Genomic DNA, 21379 nt, shown 5'->3' with positions numbered 1-21379 from the left:
CCTTGCTCATGTCCTATTCTCTAAGATAAAAGAGGAATAATTCTCACATAATTTACTACATAGCTTATCTAGAAAGCTTGTCAAATGTATGTTAAGATCTGCAGATTACAGTAAGTTTCTCCAAGTTAATATAAAAACAATGTATTTGATATTTAGGGATTTCTAACATTGTCTATGTAAATCTGGCTCCCTGCATAGAGAAATATAGCAAAATTCTGCTTCAGTGTTTGAAACAGTCAGTAGTTTTTAATTTTATGGAAATTCTGTTTTATTGAAATTAGCAACAAACAGCAAACTAAGTGTTAGGTAATCAAGAGTTCCTGTTGTATTCCACACACATAGCAATGCAATGTCCAAATGTAAATAACAACCTCAGTGCTGTCCCAACTCATATCCACCCCCACACACACCCCTCTCCCGTTCCCCTAATGCAAACACACCATGGGGGAAGACTCATCCGACACATGTGAATAGTCAAAATTGTTTAAAATCTGACTCTGGGTTCTATGGGGAAGTTTCAAAAGGTAAGGTAACCACAAGTCCAAAATGAATTTCTTCCAACTAGTTAGTTGTTCCATAACCAATAAATTATGCACTTTATTTCTCCAGTGTGTAACAGAAGGAGTACCTGGCTATCTCCAACAGTGCAAAATAGTGAGTTTTGCCAAAAGAAGTGCTCTACAATGGTCTAAAGAACAAACATCTCCAAACAATGCTGAAAAAGCATCAAAAAAAGAACAGCTTGGAGAGATCCCATTCCACATATGCAAACCCTTTCCTCCAGAACAACCGTATGTTGCTGCAAGTCCAAAAAAAAGTCCAAGAATGCCCGCTGCAGGGGAGCATTTTCTGCATTTATCAGAATCCACAATCCAAGCTAAAAATGCTCTGCGTTGTGAAATATATGCTCTATTCAAAACTTTGTATTGCATTTCTCATATCAAAACATTATTGGAAAGTTTATGTATTTGAGCAAAACATCCAATAAAGGTATTAATGGGTTTTTGAATACATAGTTCTTGTTCCACACTTCTGTAAAAGAGCAAATATTATCCAGAGCTATCAAAACTTTATACAAGGAAGACAGTGAAAACTTATTGGGATTAACCAAGTCAAACCAGCCCTTCCAAACAGATCATTTATCAGCGCTTAGTCTGAATGATTCAATGACAAAAATATGACGACAAACTTGGAGATAACCATAAATATTCCCTGTAGGTAAATTCAAAGGAGCCCACTTGTTTTTAATTTTATTTAGAGCTTCAGAGAAAAAATATTATCAAATCTGTAGAAGGCTTAATTGCCCTTGGATGTAAGAGTACCTGACAATGTTGCACCTCATCAGACAGAACATGGATAACAGACTGAGGTCCTCCTTTAGCCCCAAAGAGGTCCAGTTCATCCAGTGCTTCCAGTGCTGCCTGCAACGAGAAGAGACACATACCGAAAGGATCAGGAGATTTAGTACCCAAGGCTGGAACATGAATAGGTTTACACAGCAAAAGTTAATCAAAGTAAAGAATTTACCTAAGATGTAAATGCTACAAATACAGATTTCATAACGAAAAATACTATATGCTGTCTGCTTTTTTCCCATTCAATAATCCTGATGGAATACTGAAAGGATGGAGGCTGTTTAAGATGGTTAAGTATTGCTTGCTGGGTACTATTGGGACTTAAACGTTTAGGGAGAAGTGAAATTGTGGAATAAATTACATTTTAGTGTGTGCGTCTTGATTAAAAGCTAGGAAACGTAGGTCATTTCTTTTAGTGTTCATGTGGCTCAACTGAAAGGTAGGTAAAAATATATTTAAAAAAAAAAAAAAAAGACTAGGAGAAGTAGGTAATTTCTTTTACTGTCTTTCTTTTCCTCCCACTCACCCCTAAGCTCATTCTTTGATTTATAAACTCATCCCATATAAGAGAGAACAAGAGACATTTTCACAACATATTTCTGACATCAGAATTATATATATATGCATGTTGTGACCCACGCCGAACAATTATATTGGAGGTTATGAGGTATAAGTTTTTTAAAATAAATAAATAAAAATTATTCAAGGGTTTATCTAGAATAAGGGAGTGACCTAACCCTTATGAATTAGATTAACTGTCCGCTTGCAGGACATTGCCAAATTAACATTAAATACACCATGCAAATTTAAAGGACTGATTTACATATCCCCACTCCCACAGCAATCTAGATTAAGAAGTCAACATTATTAAGATGCACATAGCAGTCCAGCAGCAAGATGGGGGCCTTCCAGTCTTTTGTACTGAGTGCCACATGTGTGATTATCTACCGGATGTTGAGGAATTGTATGTGTATGCCCGGCTCTCAGAGAACAAGTCCCTTCATTGGAGGCTAGACTGGCAGATCTGGAGGAGTTGAGGCAGAAAGGTATAAAGAGGACACCTTCAGGGACATAGTAGTCAAGTCCAAACTCCAGTCCAGCAACCCCGTGCTGCTTTGGAGGAGCAAAGTCACCTGGTGGGAGAGCATTACTCTGGTGTAACAGGAAGTATCCTATAGCAAGGACCTACTTTCCAGGTAATGTATTATCCTCTCACACCAAGTATGAATCTCCAAGGGCTGGTGCCCAGAAGGTAACGGTTAAGTCGGCCTTTAGGGCTGGTGGTTTGATTATTAGGAATATAGATATTTATTTATTTATTCGTTTTTATATACCGACGTGCGTAGGAACCATCACATCAGTTTACAGTAAAATGTCAAATACACAATTAAAATACATTTCAATTCCAGAATTATAATCATAAAATACATATAATTCTTAATAAAACATCTAAAAAACAATAAGGAAAAATAAATTACTGAATCATGGAACTTGAACTATAGTTAAGAGAATGCTTGTTGAAAGAGCCAAGTTTCAACTCCTTTCTTAAATGTTCTAGTATTTGGTTCAAGTCTTACGTTTTGTGGTAAGGAGTTCCATAATTGTGACCCAGCAACAGATATTGCTCTTTCTCTAACAGTGTTTAGATGTGCAGATTTCGGGGATGGAATGGGTAATGTCCCATTACTTGCTGATCTTGTGGTTCTTTGTGGGGTATGAAAATGTAAGGCAGCAGTGAGCCATTCAACTTTGTCATTATAAAGGGTCTTATGAATTAATGATAGGGTTTTGAACTGGATACGGTGAGATAGGAAGCCAATGTAATTCTTTTAGAATAGGGGTTATGTGTTCAGTTTTCCTAGTATTAGAATTCTGGCAGCTGAGTTCTGCAGAAGTTGGAGCGATCTGGTGGAAGAAGCGTGTAGGCCTAATAATAATGCATTGCAATAGTCTGTTTTTGAGAAAATGAGTGCTTGAAGTACTGTTCTAAAGTCTTGTTTATGAAGCAGAGGTTTTAATCTGTTTAAGACATTTAGTTTAAAGTAACCATCTTTAATTATATTACTTATCCACCTTTTAAAGTTTAATTCGCTATCAAGCAAGATGCCAAGATCTTTAACTTCATGTGAGATGGAGTTAGCTGTTAGATTATTTTCATTACTTCTACCTCGATTTGTTTATTTAATTTGTGGCATATTAATTGAAGTTCAGTTTTGGTTGAATTAAGAGATAGGCTCATTTGTGCTAATAATCGATTTATTGCGGTAAGATAAATTTCCCAGAGTTTTAGAGCAGATTCGATAGAGCTTGTGATCGGAATTAAAATTTGTACATCATCTGTGTAGATAAAATGAGTTAGCCCAAGACCTGCTAAGAGTTTGCAAAATGGAAGCATATATATATTAAACAGTTTTGAGGATAATGAAGATCCTTGAGGGACACCTTGCACAATATTAATTTGATCTGATTCATTGTCATTTATTTTAACTTTGTATGATCTATTTGTTAAATATGATTCAAACCACCGAATTGTGATATCTGTTAAACCAATTTCTCTTAATCTGTCGAGTAGGGTGTCATGATTAACTGTGTCAAATGCTGCAGATATATCAAGCATTACTAGGAGATAAGTTTGACCATTGTCTAAACCTGGGTGGCTGGTGAATGAGAGGATCACTTGCTGAATTGTTTACTTTGTGCAAAGGTGGTGGACTTCTTGCATCACCTGGATAGGATTTTCATCAGTGCTAGGGAGGTACATGTGGGCACCAATGACATAGGAAGGTGTGGGAGAGAGGTTTTGGAAGCCAAATTTAAGCTCTTAAGTAGAAAGCTGAAATCAAGAACCTCCAGGGTTGCAATTCTCTGAAATGCTCCCTGATGCAGGACCCCAGAGGCAGACAGAGATCTGGAGTCTCAATGTGCGGATGAGATAATGGTGCAGGGAAGAGGGCTTTAGTTTGGTTAGCAACAGGAAAATTGGTTCTTACCTACTAATTTTCGTTCCTGGAATACCACAGATCAGTCCAGATAAGTGGGTTTAGCATCCCTACTACCAGATGGAAACAGAGAATAAAAACTTTTCAGAGAAAGCCACTTGTCTAAGCCCAAAACTCAAACGATATCTACCTGGGGCAAGCAGACAATCAAAGTTGGAGCTCCACACAAACCTGGAACCCCAACAAGGGCAATGAAAACTTCTAACCCTGTTTAACATATATAACAATCTTTGCAAATATAGCATTATCAGCATCGAGAAGCAGGGAAAGTTTTTCAAAAAACAAAGGGGACGGCCTTTGAACTGATCTGTGGTATTCCAGGAACAAAAATTAGTAGGTAAGAACCAATTTTCCTTTCCTATTCAGACCCCAGATCAGTCCAGACAAGTGAGATAAATCCAAGCCCCTCTACACTGGGTGGAACCCAAAAGACCCGTTTGCAAAACATTTTCTCCAAACATCGCTTCTTCTGGTGCCCGAACATCCAAGTGATAATGTTTGATAAAAGTGTGCAGAGAAGACCATGTTGCCGACTGACAAATCTCCTGTGCAGTTACCAGCTGACGCTCCGCCCAATAGCATCCACATATGCGGCCGTGACCATCTCCTTAATCCAACTAGCTATGGTAGCCCACGAAGTCAGAGCGCCCTGTTTACTCCCACCATGGAGAACAAACAGGCGATCCGTCTTTCGAAAAGACTTAGAGACTTCCAGATACCACACAACAAGATGCCTAACATCCAAGGAGTGCAAAAGGCAAAACTCCTATGCATCCCTGACCTTATCCAGAGATGGCAAGGAGATGAACTGATTCAAATAAGGATGGAACAGTATGCAGCTGTAAAGCCCCCAGAGTCACCCAAAAGAACGGCTCCTGAAAAGACAATGCCTGCAGCTCTGAAATCCAATGCGCAGAACATATAGCCACCAGGAACACAATCTTCAAAGTAAAAAACCATAAGGAAAGGCTACGCAGTGGTCGGAACGTAGGGCCCGCCAAAAGTCCAGCACCAAATTAAGACTCCACAATGCAATCTGTAACCTCAAGGGAGGCCTAAAGTGCTTCACTCTCTTCAAAAAATGGGTCACATCAGGATGAGAAGACAAGGAAACACCATTCACCAGGCCTCTGAAATAGGAAAGAGCCGCAACCTGCACCTTCAAGGAATTAAGGGCCAAGCCTTTATTCAATCCTTCCTGCAAAAAATCCAGAATGAGAGGGATCTTAACTGAACGAGGAAGAACACCCCACTCCTCACACCAGGCTTCAAAAACTCTCCAAACCCGCACATAAGCCAAGGAAGTAGAGAATTTTCGAGCACAGAGTAAAGGGCAATCACCACAGAGGAATAACCACGCTTTAACAAGTGAGCCCATAAGGCAGAATCAAGACGGATCCTCATGAAGAACAGGTCACTGTTGAAGCAGATCTATGTGCGGTGGAAGACTCCACCAGGAGTCATCGTAAATCCACATACCATACGTCTGGCCAGCCAGACGCCACCAGTACTAGCCCCCTGTAGCTTTCAACCTTGCGAATTATCCTGCCTAACAAGGGCCACAGAGGAAAGGCATAAAGCAATCTGTCTTCCGGCCAGACCTGTACGAGAGCATCTATTCCCAGGGACCACGGATCTCTCCTGCGACTGTAGAAGCAAAGAACCTTCGCATTTTGAGAATTCGCCAGCAAGTCGAATAATGGAAGTCCCCAGCGATCCAGAATCAGCTGAAATGCCTCAGCTGACAACACTCACTCTCCTGGGTCCAGACTCTCCCTGCTGAGAAAGTCAGCTCTTACATTGTCTTTCCCTGCAATGTGAGAGGCCAAGATCATCTGCAGATGACCTTCCGCCCATACCATCAGCTTATCTGGTCTATTTCCTGTGATACTTGCTGGCTCTTGGTTCCTCTCTGGCGATTGATATAGGCCATCATCGTCATTCTGTCTGACATCACATGAACTGCTTGATTCTGCAGCCTGTGACTGAACTGCAAGCATGCCACCCATACCTCCTGGGCCTCCAGGCGATTGATGTTCCAGTGGGACTCTTTGGCATTCCAGCACTCTGGGCTGTTAACTCCAGGCAGTGAGCCCCCCCACCCCCCAGCCAGGGAGACTCGCATCTGTCGTGAGTATCAAGCAGGCCAATGAGGACAAGGGAACTCCGTTTCTCAGATGATCCTCCTGCAACCACTACTGGAGGCGGGAACAGATTTCCATCTGCAAGTGGAGCCAAATCGCATAATCCTGAGTCTGCGGGTTTCAATGAGATAGCAGAGAGTGCTAAAGAGGACTCATATGCGCCCTTGCCCAGAGCACCATTTTCAAGGTAGCTGCCATCAAACCGAGTACCTGTAGGTAGGACCACTCCGTCGGGCATATGGTGTTCATTAACTGACACACTTGAGACATCAATCTCTAAATCCGAATTTCCGGTAGGAAAACTCTGTCCTGTCCCATGTCGAACCAGACCAACAACTGGGAAGGTAACTGTTTCTTATCCTCTGGCAACCGAGGCACCGGAGGCTCACCCCACTTACTGGCCAAGTTTCTCAAACTCGCTCCCAAACAAGAGCAAGCCTTTAAAGGGCATCTTGGTAAGACTGGATTTGTAAGCTAAGTCAGCTGACCAATTTCGCAATCAGAATTGACACCTGGCGCTATCACCAAAGCCACTCTTCTGACTAAGGTCCGCACCAAACCACAGCTTGTGTCTGCTAAAAAGGCAGCAGAGGGCTCCATAACTGCTCCTCTCGGGAGGTTGATGAGTCCCTCCAGACTCATCAACCTCCCAAGAGAGAACCAGACAAGAGCTTGCCACTAGGGCACAACAGGAGGTAATCTGTAAATTCATCACCACTGCCTCAAAGGCTTGCTTACTAATAGCCTCAATCCTATCATGTACATCCTTCAAGGCTGCTCCTCCCTCTACGGGGACAGTCGTCCGCTTAGACATAGCACATACCAGAGCATCCATTTTGGGAAAACGCAAACACTCTCTCACAGCTGGATCCAGAGGGTACAGGCCTTCCAATGTCCAACCACTTGGGGCATCCCATTCCAGATCAATAAATTCCTGGATGGCATCCATCACCAAGAAAAAAATAAGAGGCTTTACGTAGAAACCAAAATGGGATTCTTCCTAGGCTCTGACATAGCATCCGAAACAGGAATCCTAGGCTGTTTCAAGGTCTGGGAAATCAGGGCCAGCAGTTCATCTCTATGAAAGAACCGCAACTTGGTTCTATTTGGTTCCAGCCCTGGAGGAATTTCCCCATCTTCTAGGGAATCCTGATCAACCTCATCATCAGTGCCATCCGGATTCCTGTCAGGAACACGCACAGGGAGCTTAAACATAGGACTAGAAGAGGGAGGAGCCACCAGCTGAGTGTCCGACCGTACAAAAATGGGGGAAGCACCTGAAGAAAGGCTTGTAAGCCTTGAAAATATTCCACCCAAGAAAAAGCAGCCGGATCCAGACCAAGCCCAGATGGAATTGGAGCTGCTCCCACAGAACTATCTTCACCAGCAGTCGAGGGAGAACCAAGATCTAGCATCCCCCCAGTCAAGGCCGTGACCAACCCATCAACAGAATGGGAAGAGCCAGGCTTAGCAAAATCCAAGGAAGATAACTCTCCCTGAGCATCTAAGCAGCACTGACACAGGTTAGAAGCCAGGTCAGGCTGAGAAGCCCTAATGTGACAGGCAACACAAATAGGAAGATGCTTAAGTTTCTTGCTTATCGGTGCCATCACTGAGGTAAATGTGCGTCAGAACGGCTCGCACTCAAAAATGAAATGTGCCCAAAAATAAGCACCTAAAAGAAAGTGCGGCAAGGCACATGCACAACCTGTGCACCAAGTTAAGCACAAAGTTTGTGCGTGTAAAAAGCACCCCCAAAAACTGAGCAAACAACGCATGTGCAGAGCCAACACACTGCACAGACAGCCTATAGAGGGCAGCAGAATACGCACAAGAGCACGCAAAAATGGCAGCCACAGCCTATCGCGCAGCATGCAAGAAAAAAGCCTAAGTGCGGGGCCTAGCCCACTGGGGGCTGCTCAACCCGCCAGGCTACCCAGTTCCCCAACCTCAACGGGAACAAACGTTGGCATGGCGTGCAGAGAATGGAGACTGGAGGAAGTCCTGAAACCCCTCTGTCTCTGATTCAGGTAAAACTTTCTCCTCAGTGCTTACCGGCTGAGTACAGAGACAGTCTCTGGCTGCGGGGGGAAAGGCAATCTGCAGTCACCGTCGCACTCAGCCTCCTGTACCCGCTGAACTAGCAGCTAAGTCCATGCCGGGAAATTCAGCTACTGGACCGAGGCACACCTTTGAGGGACCACGGAAATCGCCTCAGGAATTCTCAATTGGGGGAGGGACCTTTAGGTATCACCGCAGGAGAGCGGGGCTTTCTTTTCCTGAATTTAGAATTTCTCCTTTCGAAAAGCTCAAAGCAATCCCCATAGGAAAATGCACGTCTACCATCTGCTGGAGACAGAGAATTCTGGCAGGCTGGGTCACTGTAGGGTTATGTATACTGTGACATCAACTTGCTCCATCTCCATCTGCTGGCAGAGGAGCATAAACCCACTGGTCCTGAGTCCATCTGTCTACATGCTAGGAAATTGTTGTTTAGTGAAAATACCCCCATGCATTTGGACTGGTCTGGCTGACTGAAGTGGAATGTTTACTTGCTAGCTGGTTCAAATAACTATTTGCTTTGGCTGTTGATGGCAAAACAGGTGAATCGTCCTCTCCATAATGAATATTTAGCAGTGTTTGTAAGTGGAGATTTCAAAGGATAACCAAACTAATTTTCTTTATAGTCTGTGTTTCATTTCTATATAGTAAGTTATTATTCTAGTAAGTTGATTTGCTGTTTGAATAAAGCTAGAAGGAAAAAAAAAAACCAAAAAAGAAACCTCCAAACAAACAGCTCTCCAGCTTTTAAAACAGCTTTTAAACAGCTTTTAAACTCTCCCTTGGAGTTAGTTGGCACAAAAAATCGGTTCAAACTAAAAATTGGGGCATAAAGACTGTTTTTTAAAACAATTGACCAAAAAGCAAAGGCAACAGTCCAGAAGTGACCTGCTTTACCCAGCTTGTCCCAGGCTAAACTGTTTGACTCCCTCCCTCCCTACCCCTCTATCCACCCACCCCTGGGGCTTGTTTTCTAATAAAGCCTGCCTAACTTCCCATTGGCAGCGAGATAAATTAGGGCATTGGTAACAGTCAAGGAAATACAAATCACAAACTACCAAGATGAGGACTATCCAATGTAACTGCTGTGGAGCCTTTATTCTGAGGGAAAGCATCTGGAAACTTAGAGCTTGCCCAATTTGTGCACAACTCTCTTCCTTGAAAATGGAGCTGACTGTGATTAAAGCTCAATTAGCTTCAATTAAAGGTAGTACACCCACATTGCATTACTCAGATAATAATTCCCCAATATCATGGAAAAACCAGGAGTCAAGAAAAGGAGATCCATTAGGCTCAGGTAGGACCCACAGTCACCCATTCTTGACAGATGAGCAGCCAACAGGTACACCCCCCCACTCAAACAGGTCATTAAGTTCTTTAAAATCCAGGAATACAGTGGGCTCAGGTAGAATTAGACCTGTGATGAGGAGACACACAATGTACCAAATGCAAAAAGAACAAGCCTTCTCTATATTAAAAACTGAGGAAGTTCTTGAGAAAAACATTGCAGTATTACCAGAAAAGAGAGAAAAAACACAATGCATGCAGTATTTCAAGATCCATAACCAAAAGAAAAATCTAATTGAGATGGATAACTCTGTCAACAGTGGCACAACTACAAACAGAAAGAGTAAAGTGAATAACAAATCTCAACTAATATCTCATAAGGAGTCCAGGAAAAGCAATAACCTAAAAGAGAGTACCTGGAAGGCTATGACCACAAATGCTCATAGTTTGGGAAATAAAATCCCAGATCTGCAGGCCCTAATGGCTGAGGCAGAATTGGACATTGTTGCTATCACAGAAACATGGTTCACAGAATCTCATGAATGGGATACAACAATACCAGGCTACAACTTGTTAAGGAAGGACAGAAAGGATAGAAAGGGGGGAGGTGTGGCTCTTTATGTCAGAAACAACATCCAAGCATCTGAGCTACAAGGAAGTTGGGGTAAAGAAGAAGCTCTATGGGTCGACCTAAAAAAAGATGACGGAGTGTCCATTTATATTGGAGTGGTTTACAGGCCTCCAAACCAAAAGGAAGAGCTGGACAGAGATCTGATTGAAGACATCCATAAGATAGGTAGGAAGGGAGAAGTGGTGATCGTGGGTGACTTTAATATGCCAGATGTAGACTGGAAAATCCCATCTGCAGAAACTAAAAATAGTAGAGCAATAATGGATACCATGCAAGTATCTTTGTTCAAACAAATGGTGTTGGAACCCACGAGAGAAGGTGCTATACTCGACTTATTGCTCACTAATGCAGATAATGTCTCAGATGTCCGGGTGGGCACCCACCTCAGCAGCAGTGATCATCAAACGGTATGGTTTAATATCACTAATAGAATACGGAAAAGAACCACAAAGACCCGAGTTTTACAGTTCAAAAACACAGACTTTGAGGAAATGGGAAAGTACCTGGAGGAAGAACTTAAAGGATGGGAGAACGAGAGAGATGTGGATCAGCAGTGGACCAATCTAAAAGGAGCAATCACCAAGGCAACTGCTCTATATGTTAGAAACATAAAGAAAAGCAAAAGAAAATTGAAACCTATCTGGTTCTCAAAGGAGGTGGCTGACAAAATTAAGCTAAAAGAACAGCTTTCAAGAAATATAAAGGATCCCAAAGGGAGGAGCACAAAGAAGAATATTTGTATCAACTGAGGGAGACGAAGAAAACTATCAAGTTGGCAAAAAATCAAGCAGAAGAGAGGATTGCCAAGGAGATAAAAAATGGTGACAAAACATTTTTCAGATACATCAGCGAAAAGAGAAAGGTCCAAAGTGGTATAGTGAAATTGAAAGGTGGTAATGATCAATGTGTGGAGACGGACGAAGAAATGGCAGAAATATTAAACGAATACTTCAGCTCTGTGTTCACTAAAGAAGACCCTGGAGAAGGACCATCTCTACACAACAAAAAACTGGAGGGAAGTGGAATAGATGAAAATCCTTTTACAGTAGAAAATGTGTGGGAAGAGCTAAAGAACCTGAAAGTGGACAAAGCCATAGGGCCTGATGGGATTCATCCAAGGATATTGAGGGAGCTCAGAGATGTTCTGGCGGGTCCGCTGTGTGACCTGTTCAATAGATCCCTAGAAACGGGAGTGGTGCCGAGAGATTGGAGAAGAGCGGTGGTGGTCCCGCTTCACAAGAGTGGGAACAGGGAGGAGGCTGGCAACTACAGACCGGTTAGCCTCACTTTGGTGGTGGGAAAAGTAATGGAGTCTCTGCTGAAAGAGAGAATAGTGAACTATCTACAGTCCGGAGAATTGATGGACCAGAGGCAACATGGATTCACCAAGGGAAGATCCTGTCAGACAAATCTGATCGACTTTTTTGACTGGGTAACCAAGGAATTGGATCAAGGAAGAGCGCTCGATGTCATATACTTGGATTTCAGCAAAGCTTTTGATACGGTTCCGCACAGGAGACTGGTGAATAAAACGAGAAGCTTAGGAGTGAGTGCCGAGGTGGTGACCTGGATTGCAAATTGGTTGACGGACAGAAGACAATGTGTGATGGTAAATGGAACCTTCTCTGAAGAGAGAGCGGTTTTAAGTGGTGTACCGCAAGGATCGGTGTTGAGACCGGTCCTGTTCAATATCTTTGTGAGTGACATTGCGGACGGGATAGAAGGTAAGGTTTGTCTTTTTGCGGATGACACTAAGATCTGCAACAGAGTGGACACGCCGGAAGGAGTGGAGAGAATGAGACGGGATCTAAGGAAACTGGAAGAGTGGTCGAAGATATGGCAGCTGAGATTCAATGCCAAGAAGTGCAAAGTCATGCATATGGGGAGTGGAAATCCGAATGAACTGTATTCGATGGGGGGGGAAAGGCTGATGTGCACGGAGCAGGAGAGGGACCTTGGGGTGATAGTGTCTAATGATATGAAGTCTGCGAAACAATGCGACAAGGCGATAGCAAAAGCCAGAAGAATGCTGGGCTGCATAGAGAGAGGAATATCGAGTAAGAAAAGGGAAGTGATTATTCCCTTGTACAGGTCCTTGGTGAGGCCTCACCTGGAGTACTGTGTTCAGTTCTGGAGACCGTATCTACAAAAAGACAAAGACAAGATGGAAGCGGTACAGAGAAGGGCGACCAGGAAGGTGGAGGATCTTCATCGGATGACGTACGAGGAGAGATTGAAGAATCTAAATATGTACACCCTGGAGGAAAGGAGGAGCAGAGGTGATATGATACAGACTTTCAGATACTTGAAAGGTTTTAATGATCCAAAGGCAACGACAAACCTTTACCATAAGAAAAAAATCAGCAGAACCAGGGGTCACGATTTGAAGCTCCAGGGAGGAAGATTCAGAACCAATGTCAGGAAGTATTTCTTCACGGAGAGGGTAGTGGATGCCTGGAATGCCCTTCCGGAGGAAGTGGTGAAGACCAGAACTGTGAAGGACTTCAAAGGGGCGTGGGATAAACACTGTGGATCCATAAAGTCAAGAGGCCGCCAATGAAGAGTAGGTGACTCGCCAGAATGATGGCTACTGCCTGGAGACAATACCCTTATTCAATAAACATACACATGGTTACTGTGACTCCAACATCACTCTAAGCTTCAACAGCAAGAGGAAATGTGGAAAAAAGGATTTGCACTCACAAAGACGGGAGTAGCTGGCTTGTTACGGCGGTTACTACCCCAAACCAAATAACCAAATTACTAACTCCACCTTCCTCTATTCCTGATGCCTTTCAACTAGCTTGATCACTCCATTCTTATACTTCACTTTCAATGCATATCCAGCATAGTTCTCTGCTTCAACGGCAGGGGAGAAGAAAAACTGTTACTTCACACATCCAGCAGAGCTCTCTGCTTCAACGGCAGGGGAGAAGAAAAAAGGGTTCGCACTCACAAAGCGGGGAGTAGCTGGCTTGTTACGGCGGTTACTACCCCAAACCAAATGTACCTGATACTTCACTCTCGACGCATATCCAGCATGGCTCTCTGCTTCAACGGCATGGGAGAAAGACTGATACATCACGAATTTCCAGCATAGCTCTCTGCTTCAACGGCAGGGGAAAAGAAAAACTGATACTTCACGCATATCCAGCATAACTTCAACGGCAGGGGAGAAGGAAAAAGGATTCACACTCACAAAGCGGGGAGTGGCTGGCTTGTTACGGCGGTTACTACCCCAAACCAAATGTGCCTGGTACTTCACTTTCGATGCATGTCCAGCATGGCTCCCTGTTTCAACGGCAGGGGAGAAGATAAACAACCAATAAGGGCTGTATAACATAATCTGGGTAAAAACAAATAAGCATGGGTGTAGCTTGCTTATTGCGGCGGTTACTACCCCTACTACCTCTAACTAATCAAGCTAGATATTTCACTTGGATGCAGCTCCATCACCGCTCTCTACATTAATGGTGGGGGTGCAAGGGAAATAGAACCAAGAGCTAAGAGAAACAGATAAGTATGAGAGAAAAAAATGTGTGAAGCTTGCTGGGCAGACTGGATGGGCCATTTGGTCTTCTTCTGCCGTCATTTCTATGTCATTTCTATGTTTCTATAACTTGCTGGGATTTGCACAACACTGAGTTTCTATCTTACCAGAAGGAGACATTATCAGAGCTGCAATGAAAATCAGATCTGAAGGAAGACTTCTGGCAGATACTGGTTTTGAACTTGCATTCCATAGAAACGACGGCAGAAAAGGACCAAATAGTCCATCCAGTCTGACAAGCAAGATTATGGTAGCACCAGCCATGCATTCAGGTCTCCCCCATAAAGGTATCATCAGGGGGTGGCATCTGCTTTGCAGTTACCCCCCCCCCCATACTTATTTTCTGGCTTTAGCTATCGCCTTGTCACATTGCTTCGCCAATTTCAGATCGCTAGTCACTATCACCCCAAGATCTCTCGCTTGCTCCATGCACAACAGCCCTTCCCCCCCATCACATACAGCTCTTTTGGATTACCACAACCCAGATGCATGACTCTGCATTTCTTGACATTGAATCCCAGCTGCCATATCTTCGACCACTGTTCAAGCTTCTTTAAATCATTTCTCATTCTCTCCACTCCTTCTGGCGTGTCCACTCTGTTGCAGATCTTAGTGTCATCTGCAAAAAGACAAATTTTACCTTCTATCCCCTCCACAATGTCGCTCACAAAGATGTTGAACAGGACCGGTCCCAACACCTATCCTTGTGGCACTCCACTTAACACCATCCTCTCTTCAGAGTAGGTTCCATTTACCATCACACACTGTCTTCTCTCCGTCAACCAGTTTGTAATCCACGCCACCACCTTGGCACTCACTCCTAAGCTTCTCATTTTATTCACAAGCCTCCTATGTGGGCCCGTATCAAAAGATTTGCTGAAATCCAAGTAGATCACACCGAGTGCTCTTCCTCGATCCAATTCTTTAGGTCACCCAATCAAAAAAAATCAAATCAGATTTGTCAGTGAGGACCTTCCCCTGGTGAATCCATGCCACCTGGGGCCCAGCAATCTTCCAGACTGTAAATAGGTCACTCTCCTTTCCTTCAGCAGAGTCTTCATTACGTTTCCCACCACACAGAGGTGTGGCTAAATGGCCTGTAGTTTCCAGCCTCCTCTCTATTCCCACTCTTGTAAAGCGTAACCACCACTGCTCTTCTCCAATCATGCAGCACCACTCTTGTTTTCAGGGATTTATTGAACAGGTCTTGCAGCGGACCTGCCAGCTCATCTCTGAGCTCCCTCGGTATCCAGGGATGAATCTCATCAGGCCCCATGGCTATGTCCACTTTCAATTTTCCTAGCTCTTCCCATACATTCTCTTCTGTAAAAGGAGTTTTGTCTACTTCACCTCCATCCAATATCTTGTTAATTAGCGATAGTCCCTCTCCAGGGTCGTCCTTCTCTGTATTAAATAATGAAGTTCTAGCAATGGAGACTGAAGTGGTATCCGAAAAGAAAGTGAAACCCAATGCACGCAGAAATTCCATAATAAAATCAATAACCATAAGAAAAAGCTCATTGTGCTGGGTGACTCTATGAGAGGCACTAACATGGGAACTCTCTTTGAGGGAAACACTACAGTTAAAAGCTTTCCAGGATCATCTGCCAGTAGAAATGCTATGCAAATAGTCAATGCGATCAAAAAAGAAAGCAAAGACTGACATTATTATTCATCTGGGAACCAACAACCATGCTAGAAACAGCATCCACGTGGTACAGAGAGATTTCCAGTCTCTGGCAAAGCAGATTAGACACATGGCGAAGACTATTGCCTTTTCAGAAGTGTTACCTGTTCATGGAAAAGGGAAAGCGAGGCTAAGCCACATAGATAACTTCAAAGCATGGCTCAAAATTTGGTGTAGGAACAGAATTTTGGATATAATCGGAGGCTGGGGCCATTTATGGAACAGTAAAAGGCTCTATGTCAAAGATGGCTTACATCTGTCTGTGACAAACCAGAAAAAATCAATACAATACACCACTACTTCAGCGATTAAAACTCTAAATATAAACAATCATGAGATAAAACTCAATCACTGATATAAAATACTTTTATACTATTTATGCGATTTTAAGTTTTTTTGGAATATTTGTTGACACCTACTGCTGTGGAACACTTTGTGTAAATTAGTTTATATTGCACTATAATAAAATCATAATAATGGAATTGGAGGAAAGTTTCATATAACAAGTAGGTGTCTCCGCACCACTACTTTGTGGTATTATAATCATTAACTGTCCTCCTCCTCCTGTTGTGTTTTTTGTTATTTATGTGAAGATTCTTTCACCTCTGTGAACCTAAAATTCTTCCGTAGGGAAGAATGAGAAGCTTAGGAGTGAGTGCCAAGGGACCATCGCAAGAAACCGGACAGCACACACCAACATCCAATGGGGAAGTCTGATTTTTACTCCTTGTATTTCACAGTAGAGACTTTATAGTCCTTTAAAATTACGTGCCATTTCGCACACAAAACTCATTGACGTTCATACTATGGAAGAATTTTAGGTTCACAGAGGTGAAAGAATCTTCACATAAATAACAAAAAACACAACAGGAGGAGGAGGACAGTTAATGATTATAATACCACAAAGTAGTGGTGCGGAGACACCTACTTGTTATATGAAACTTTCCTCCAATTCCATTATTATGATTTTATTATGGTGCAATATAAACTAATTTACACAAAGTGTTCCACAGCAGTAGGTGTCAACAAATATTCCAAAAAAACTTAAAATCGCATAAATAGTATAAAAGTATTTTATATCAGCGATTGAGTTTTACATCTGTCTGTGGCAGGGAAAAGGATTCTAAGAGATAAACTCAAATCCTATGCCATAAGACATTTAAACTAGATGACAGGGGTGGCAGAAGGACATTGGAACATCACCTCAAAATACAAATGAAATGGGTACAGGGGATAACAAAAATCTGAATAAGGCACAAAACAAGTCCATGAAAAGCAGTAACCTGAACAACAAAAGCTGGAAAGCTATGAGCACAAATGCTCATAGTCTGGGCAATAAAATCCCAGATCTGCAGGCTCTAATGGTGGAGGCGGAGTTGGGCATAGTTGCTGTTACGGAGACATGGTTCATGGATTCTCACGATTGGGATACGGCCATATCAGGCTATAACATGTTAAGGAAAGGGGGAGGAGTAGCTCTTTATGTCAAAAACAATATCCAAGCCATTGAACTGCAAGGAAGATGGGGTAGAGAAGAAGCAGTATGGGCCATCCTAAAAAAAAAAAAAAAAAAAAAATAGATGATGGTGCATCCATTTTTACTGGGGTGGTTTACTGGCTTCTGCATCAAACAGAAGAACTAGACAGAGATCTGGATGAAGACATCCAAAAGGTGGGAAAGAAGGGAGAAATGTTGATTGTTGAAGATTTTAATCTGCCAGATTGTTGGAGATTTTAATCTGCCGGACGTAGGCTGGAGAATCCCTTCTGCAGAATCCAACAGAAGTAGAGAGATAGTGAATGCCCTTCAAGGGGCTCTGTTCAAACAAATGGTAATGGAACCCACGAGGGAGGGAGCTATACTCGACCTAGTGTTCATTAATGGGGATAATGTCTCTAATGTCCGGGTGGGTGCCCACCTCAGCACCAGTGATCATCAAACAGTATGGTTTGAAATTGCAAAAAGGATCCAAAGAAGTCACACGAAGACCTGCGTTTTGAACATCAAAAATACAGACTTTGTGGAAATGGGGAACTATCTGGAGGCAGAACTTGAAGACTGGGAGAAAATGAGAGAAATAGAACAACAGTGGGCCAAAATAAAAGGAGCAATTACAAAGGCAACTAATCTATGCTAGAAAAGTAAAGAAAAGCAAGAGAAATAAGAAACCGATCTGGTTCTCAAAGGAGGTGGCTGAGAAAATAAAAGCAAAAAGAACAGCGTTCAAGAAATATAAAGGATCCCAAAAAGAGGAACACAAGGAAGACTATCTGGTGAAACTGAGGGAGACGAAGAAAGAAATGAGTCAGGCAGAAGGAAGGATTGCCAAAGAGCTAAAGGGATGGGACAAAATATTTTTCAGATACATCAGAGAAAGGAGAAAGCTCCAAAGTGGTATAGTGAAACTGAATGGTGAAAGGGATCAATGTGTGGAGAGAGACTACGAAAAAGCAGAAATTACTTCAGTTCTGTGTTCATGTCCTTATAGTCCCTTCTTCCATTTCCAATCAACACTACAGGTAAACGCATCAAAAGTGTGTTTCAGAAAACAAGGTATAGCTTACATTTCCCTCTAGAAACTGGATATCATCATCATATCTTTGTATTACTTAGGAATCTGTTAATTCAAAAATATCCATATTTTCCTTTCTAATACATAAAATCAGATGTTAGATTGCACATAAAGTGCTGACACACTAGTACCACACCCTTGTAGTAATCTTTCAAGTGCAGTGAACTAATTCATAAAATGTCATCTGCTGTAGTGGCAGAGCGCTTTTCATTCCGTGAAAGGGCACAGTATTTAAAGCCATTACCTTAGCCATGCCCACTGAGCTGACGTTCAGTTCCGAGATCCCTTGGTTGGTCTTGTCACCACGTTCCCACATGCCATAGTCCTACAAATGCATTAAAATTGTATTAGCACAGCCAATGCCTCAGAGAGAGTGCTATTTAATGACAGCACACAATTCACAATTACACCACAACAGAATGCTACCAATAGTTCAGAGAGAGAGATGTGCATGCAATACTGAATGCCTTTTGGAGCAAACTATTTTTAATGCATGTTAATGTTATAACAGCTCATATAACGATGAAGTCTGTGTAACTGCACACACAGGCTTTTAGGAAGTGTTTTCAAAGCAAACATACACAAAAGTTTGTTTTGAAAATCCTTAGGTCAGTGGCTGAGTACATGCACAAAAATACCTTGTATGAAGTTATACCTGCTCCAAGCACAGCACAGTAACCTATGCTCTGTAACTTACACACACACAGGAGCTGATTTTCAAAAGTATTTACACACGTACAACTGGGTTTTACATGTGTAAATGCAGTTTTTAAAATTGCTATAATATATGCCACTGCAGTGTCAATAGGTTTTCCCCATTACATTAAGTGCACTTAATGGGAGTAAATGGCTTTTGAAAATTGCTATAACAGCATGTTACATTTGCATGTGTAACTCCTTTGATACTTTTTAATTTTTAAAAAGTATGTACCTAAGACGCAATTCCACCCCAGCTCTGACAACCCCCCCCCCCCCCCAAACACACACACCCCCATAATGCCTCTCCTCAGTGCATGCACAAGTGCATTCATGTACTTGTATACACAATGAGCCTGGCTCAATTTCAGAACAGGGAGATGCAGAAGATCTAATAAGTCCCCGTAGATTCAAATAGATTTAATGAAAAGAAATCTTTTTATTTTTCAACGGCAACTCTATTGCTTAAAACAACACAGTTATTTGAGACAGGGTCCCCCGACACGGACCTGTGTTTCGCCAAACCCGGCTGCGTCGGGAGGGACAGACAATTTAATATGGAGTTCATCAACTTATCAACATTGTGCTGACACTTGATTCGCAAAGAGATTTTTTTTTTCATTAAATCTATTTGAAGCTACGGGGACTTATTAAATCTTCTGCATCTCCCTGGATGTTGGTATTGATTACATTGGAGTGCAGTTCTTTGCTCCTGCATTGTGTTGTCAATTTCAGAACAGCCATTTACACACAAAATTCGGTTTTATGCACTTAAAATGGTTTTGAAAATTTCCTTCCTTCAGGAAGACTGGTCCGGAGTTTTCTATAAACACTTTTCCAGTTACTTGCCATCTTATGGTCATGAGATAATATTTGTATTCATGAATGCAACGAATCTTTCCATGTTCATTAAAGGAGGAAAAAGAAAGGTAATTTTTCATAGGCTTTGATGTCTTTTCCCTACATCAGCCCTATCTGGCTACAGCTGAAATCATGCACTTACTTTTGCCAGGTGCACATTTTTAGCTGCATAGAAGAAAAAGAAGAGGCAACCTGGAGGGGGTGTTTGGACACCACGTACATGCAGGTAATTACAAAAAAAAAAAAAGCAACACACAAATGTGGATAGGATAACATGCATAGTTTACAACATTGCTTTAGATGGGGAAAGCATACACACAGACATTTAGCCGCATAACAAATCAATATTCAAACACAATGTACACAGGTATCTTATGTTTGAAAAGTGGCTGGATCTGTGCAGGCTAAAAAGGAGACATGTGCACCAGTTAGATGGCCTATGGAAAATTTAATGACTGGAGCAATCTTACTCATCAAATATTGCTTTTGATTACGGTTGTGCAAGCATAATTATGTGTTTTAAATTGTCACTTCCCTACAATTGTGGCAAAGTGGATTATAAGTCTTTCAAATAAATAAATAAGCAGGGACTCATTTTAAATTGCACTTCTCTTGCAATTTATTTTTTTGTGGCTTCCCAATATATGAAAACCCCTCCGCATTTCCACTCTGCTACTGCAGTCACTGCTTCCCTTGAAATGCCACCTCACCCAAGTCAGCCGGAACAGGCTGGTGCAGTCCTAGTTTTGCCCTATTGCATGCATGGAGATGTAGTTCCAACTTTTCTTAGGAAAAATCAAAACTACAACTCTATGCCCACAATTGGGAAAACCAGGATTTGATCAGCCTGTTTGGGTTGACTTGGGCGGGTTGGCAGCATTGCTTCTTCCCAGCCCCTAATCTGCTGCTGCCGTCGCCTTCCTCCTTTTCTTCTGGGCCTCATTAGACATGGCTACCTCCTCCTCCTTCCCCCTTTCCCTGGTCCTATCTGCCACTGCTGCCTTCTCTCTCTGTCCAGTGCCCTGATCTACGTTCCTCCTTCCCAAAGCCCAATCTGCCACTGCAGCCACCATTTCCTCCTTCCTCTCAGGTTCTGACCTGCTGCTGCTGTCACTTCCTCCTCCAGTGCCCTGATCTGCTGTTGCAGCCTCCTTATCCTCCCCTCCCCAGGACCATCCTGCTAGTACAGCCACCTCTCCTCCTCCTTCCTCCCTGCCTTTGATCTGCCAAGACAGATAGATAATTTTGAGTTGTGCAGGCACATTATTTTTCATGAATTATCATGCTCACAACGAAATTGGGTTCCTTAGTTGTGCCGTACTACACCACTCTAGGTTTTACAAAAAAAGAAAAAAAAAATCTAATTGTGGATTCCAACAAACTGTTCTATGTAGAACAAGCTGGATCACTACAAATTTGCTGAATATTTTCATAAAAACTACAACAAAAATGCAGAAACTTAGACAGAGGCAGCAGAACATGTTTTTGGTTGCTGTGGGGCAGGGGCAAGCCAACCAAGCTCCGCCCCTCCTCTC

The 21379-nt window shown here is 42.5% G+C and overlaps 1 protein-coding gene across 3 annotated transcripts in view; it reads right to left on the bottom strand.

The window, feature by feature from the left end:
• The window catches only part of PHKA1 (phosphorylase kinase regulatory subunit alpha 1), a 278473-nt gene that overhangs the window by 205140 nt on the left and 51954 nt on the right, over positions 1-21379 (bottom strand). For all 3 annotated transcript variants that reach the window (XM_029607522.1, XM_029607521.1, XM_029607523.1), the window contains exons 6-7: positions 18532-18612; positions 1323-1421 (exon numbers count right to left, since the gene is read on the bottom strand). In XM_029607522.1, the coding sequence (XP_029463382.1) occupies positions 1323-1421; positions 18532-18612 (180 nt within the window). The remainder of the gene's footprint in view (positions 1-1322; positions 1422-18531; positions 18613-21379) is intronic.

The sequence above is a fragment of the Rhinatrema bivittatum genome, chromosome 6 (genome assembly GCF_901001135.1).
Source record: "Rhinatrema bivittatum chromosome 6, aRhiBiv1.1, whole genome shotgun sequence".
Taxonomy (NCBI): Eukaryota; Metazoa; Chordata; class Amphibia; order Gymnophiona; family Rhinatrematidae; genus Rhinatrema; species Rhinatrema bivittatum.
The sequence above is the reverse complement of the archived record's forward strand: the minus strand, read 5'-3'. Positions and strand labels throughout refer to the sequence as shown.